This window comes from Aedes albopictus, chromosome 1, assembly GCF_035046485.1.
Source record: "Aedes albopictus strain Foshan chromosome 1, AalbF5, whole genome shotgun sequence".
In the NCBI taxonomy this organism is placed as follows: Eukaryota; Metazoa; Arthropoda; class Insecta; order Diptera; family Culicidae; genus Aedes; species Aedes albopictus.
The window spans coordinates 44,399,420-44,403,389 of record NC_085136.1 but is presented as its reverse complement, the minus strand read 5'-3'; the positions used below and the strand labels follow the sequence as shown (position 1 = coordinate 44,403,389).

Here is a 3,970-nt window from a genome sequence, read left to right as displayed (position 1 = left end):
TTGCATACCAATAATTGGAGAAATCCTTGAAAGAATTTCAGGAGGATTTGTTAAAGAAATCTCAGGAAGGTCGTCTGAAAGAATTAAGCTTTTGATTATGTCTTTTAAGAATCCCAGAAGAAATTCTTTAACATTTTCTGGGGGATTCCTGGACAAAATTCCTGAAGCAGTTTCTGAAGTTATCTCTGGAGATTTCTTGGATGAAAAAACTCATTCCTTCTTTATTCCTAGATGAAAGTAGTTCTTCTAAGGAAAAAAATGCATGAGAAATTTCTATAGAGATTCCAGGAGTAATCTTTAATGGTGTTCTGAAACAAACTTAAAAATATCTGCTCAAATGTCTAAAGAAATTGCCGACAAAGATACTGGTGGAGTTCTGAGGGATCCCTGGAGTAATTTCTGAAGGAATCCTTGAAAGAACTACTGGAAATATCTCAGTAGGAATTCATAGAAGAATTTCTTGTACACTTTCTCGAGGAAATCCTACAGAAACAATAAAAAAAACCTGGAGGAATATTTTGAAGAATCACCACAAAATGAAATCTTTGGAGAAATTCCTGAAGCATCACCGAAAAAAAACTAAAATAAACCCTGACGACAGGTCTTAATGAATCCTATGCCATCTCTGGAGGAATACCTAGATGAACTTATAGAGAAACCCCTGGAGAAAGATTAAGAATCATCTCCCAAGATTTTTCTAGAAGCGTTCCTAAATAAATGCCCGTGAGAATCCCTGATCATATTGGAAGGAACTTCTGGAAAAATTCCAGCAATAATTTCTGAAACAGCTGCTGAAAAAATTTCTAATGTTTAAAGGAAAACCCTAGATGAATTTCTGGAATAAACCAATGAAGAATTTATTGTGAAATTTCCAGAAGAGTTCAGAGAAAGTCTAAAGAACTCCTGGAGTAACTTCTTCAGATAAATTTGAATGTTTACACGAAGGAATACATGCACGAACCTCTGTTAATTTTTTAAAAAATCACTGAAGTTATCGTTTTGTGAAATGATTTTTATCAATGTTAGGGTTTTCACTTGCGTTTCGTTTGGTCCCGATTAAGAAATAAATTCCACATGATTCTTCCCTTCATTTATGTTGAACAAGCACTCGCTTATTTGCAACCAATGTAAAGCAGATGCTATCTACTGAAGTTTTTCTAGTAAGAAAAAAAAACGAAAAAGAGCTACTAGTTTTAGTCAATCTTTCAAACTTAAGTGTAGTTATTGATCATCACGAAGCAAAACTAATACACAATTTTACAATGTAACCAAGTGCAATACACTTTTAACTACTCTGTGAAAAAAGTGACAGGCTACTACTACATCATAATCCATCTTTCGAATAGACCAAAGACAAAAAGATGAACTGAAGTAGCAGTTCAAAAACAAGCGTAGTTTATTTATGTTTTTGTACTGGATTCGATAGAAATAGAACGCTTTCAAAGGTTCTCTATAATAGATCACGTGACGCTTTCGGTTTCATATTAGATCTTTCAGTTCACGTGCGTAGCAACGTGGATGGTGGCTGCGTGCCACCTTACTCTTGCGCGGGGCGGTCGAATGACAACAACGCAGCGCACGCAGCCACTTCCGTTAGTGCAAAGAAAAAGCGGTCTACTTTGATCGCGGAAAATTTTATTTTCTCGGTATTGATGGCTAAGCTAAATGATATTGTTTGCACAAAAGCAGCAGTTTCGTGCGCAAGAAATTAATCAAAGTTTGATGTTTATATTGAAGAAATCTGTGACGAAGGTGAAGTAAATAAAATTCTTTGAAAACATTTGCGCTGACTTGATGTTTGATCCGAACCAAAAATTCCAATAAGAACACTCGGTTAAACGTTGAACAAATCCTTTTTATTACAATTTATAATGTGATTTTGAGAATAAATTATAGCTTTTTGGGAATGAAAAATTGCACTTGTCCTAGTACATGGACAAAATCTGCCGCAAGTCCCTATTGAGATGATCATTGCTCCAATCATTATCCGTATTGTCCAGATAGTTGTCGAAATCGTTGAGCTCCTTCATGGCCCCTCGTTGCAGCAAGCTCGACACGGCATCGAAAGTGTTCTTTGAATCCTCTACCGAGCACTTGCCTACTTTGGTCCAGCGTCCCTCCTTGCTCTGCCAAACTTTGAGCGCCGGGTAGCGCATGTTGATCGAGACAGCTCGGTTGTCAATCTAAAATTAAATTACGAATCATTCACATTCTAGTGCTTCCAGAATCCAATCACGAACTCACCACGGCGAACACCGCTCCCGTCACATTCTCCGCCACCTTGTCGGCAATCCGTGCCCCCGGCGCTCTCTCCAGACTGTTGTCGTAGAAATTTTCCGCCGCCGCATAGTACCCCAGCACCTGCATTCCCTCCTTGGCGGCCTTTGCCTCTACCTGAATCAGAGCAATTTCCGCCATCGGACTCACATGCAGACACTGATGAAATAGGGGAACCGCATCGAGCACCTTCTGCTGGTCGCTGCCACCCTTGGCACCCAGCAGCAGCCCGTTCACGGCCAGGTGCGGGTACTTGGCCGCGTGCAGCATCATCTTGCAGTAGGCACGGGCGGAGAAGTTTACCTCGGACATGGCGGCACAAGCTGGAATCGATTAGTTTGTCTGGGTTATTTCAAAGAAAAATAATTTTCACTCTGGCGATCGAACGATTAATGTTTTGGTCTTAATTCACACTGACTGAACAGTGATTAGGATTTGACGTTTCCACTTTTGACAGGTCGGTGTGTGACCGTGTGACAATCAGAATGAATTTGGCTGCATACTGCGCGTCTATTTTGCCGACGTTGTTTTTAGAACAGTCTGTTTGGCAGTGGGCTGAAATCATTTATGTCGCTGCCATTGCGGAACAAACTGTAGCAGATGAACTTGTTGATTAGAAAAAATATTACTTCGTGAAATATGTAGTTTGTAGGTAGGGTATGTGTGCTGCCATCAGTAATCTCCCATATTCATACTATTCGAAACAAGCGACTACGGCACCGATTGATTCCGTTCAATTTGTTTTCATGGGTGCTCACTTCTAACTACAAATACAAAAATAAGAAACAAAAGAAATAGCTCAATCCTTTGTTTTAGTAGGATGAAAATGGGAGTCACCTGCTTTTTTTCCTCCCCTGTTGGGGAAATTAAGCCACTGCGTCCAATAGGCTGAACTTTTGTGGCATGTCCCGTTTTGATATTCGCATCTACCCGAGCAGGAACGAATAACTGACACATAACTGGAGCATACCAAAATTAGGTATCATAACAAGACGAGGTATTGGTCGGTTATCCAGGTATTGAAAATAACTTATTTTGGTATTTTGAAGGTATTGATGATATACGTCAACGTCGGGGCCTGTAGCTTTGAGGTACAGTTTCGCTTAGTAAAGCGGATCGTCATGGGTGAAATTCCCAACCCCTTCAAAAAACACTTCGTCCAGCCACCAAAAGACGCCGCACGGAGGACAGTGCATTGGGAGGGCACATCCATCCTCCGTCAGCATTGGATGGTGACTGAGACAACTGACCCTCTTCGACGGCAACAAGCCTAATATACGATTCACGGCAAACGAACCCGCGGCACACACAATGGACTGGATAGGAAATGTATAGGAACCACACGCTGCTGTAACAACAACGGTAGCGACAAGTACGGCATGAGATCTCTCTCCTACCTACTGCGAGGACGGTAGATATAGAGACACAAGCAATTGTCAATAGAACTAAAAATAGACTCTGTATCAAAGTGTATGAGCTTAGGAAAGATATAGATAAACTATGGTAATCGGCACAGTAGAGGCCTAAGTGCACAGGGTGCCTACAAAATAAATAAATGGATATACCTCAACGAGTTATTGGTTTGGTGTTAAGGACTGCTTGAGGTATTATTCAATTATGGAAAAATCGCTGTTTGTATGGAAAAATCACCGATTATTATTTAGGTATTGCCATACCTGATGTCATTATTCAC

The 3,970-nt window shown here is 40.4% G+C and overlaps 1 protein-coding gene across 1 annotated transcript; it reads right to left on the bottom strand.

Annotated features, from left to right (window-relative positions):
• Positions 1–1,834: 1,834 nt before the first annotated feature.
• On the bottom strand, positions 1,835–2,711 carry LOC109402694 (ER membrane protein complex subunit 8/9 homolog). The gene is made up of 2 exons (XM_019675396.4): positions 2,245–2,711; positions 1,835–2,183 (listed from the first exon to the last, which is right to left on the bottom strand). Exons 1-2 carry the CDS (start codon positions 2,587–2,589, stop codon positions 1,926–1,928), a joined length of 603 nt encoding a protein of 200 aa, XP_019530941.2. The 5' UTR covers positions 2,590–2,711; the 3' UTR covers positions 1,835–1,925.
• Positions 2,712–3,970: the final 1,259 nt, after the last annotated feature.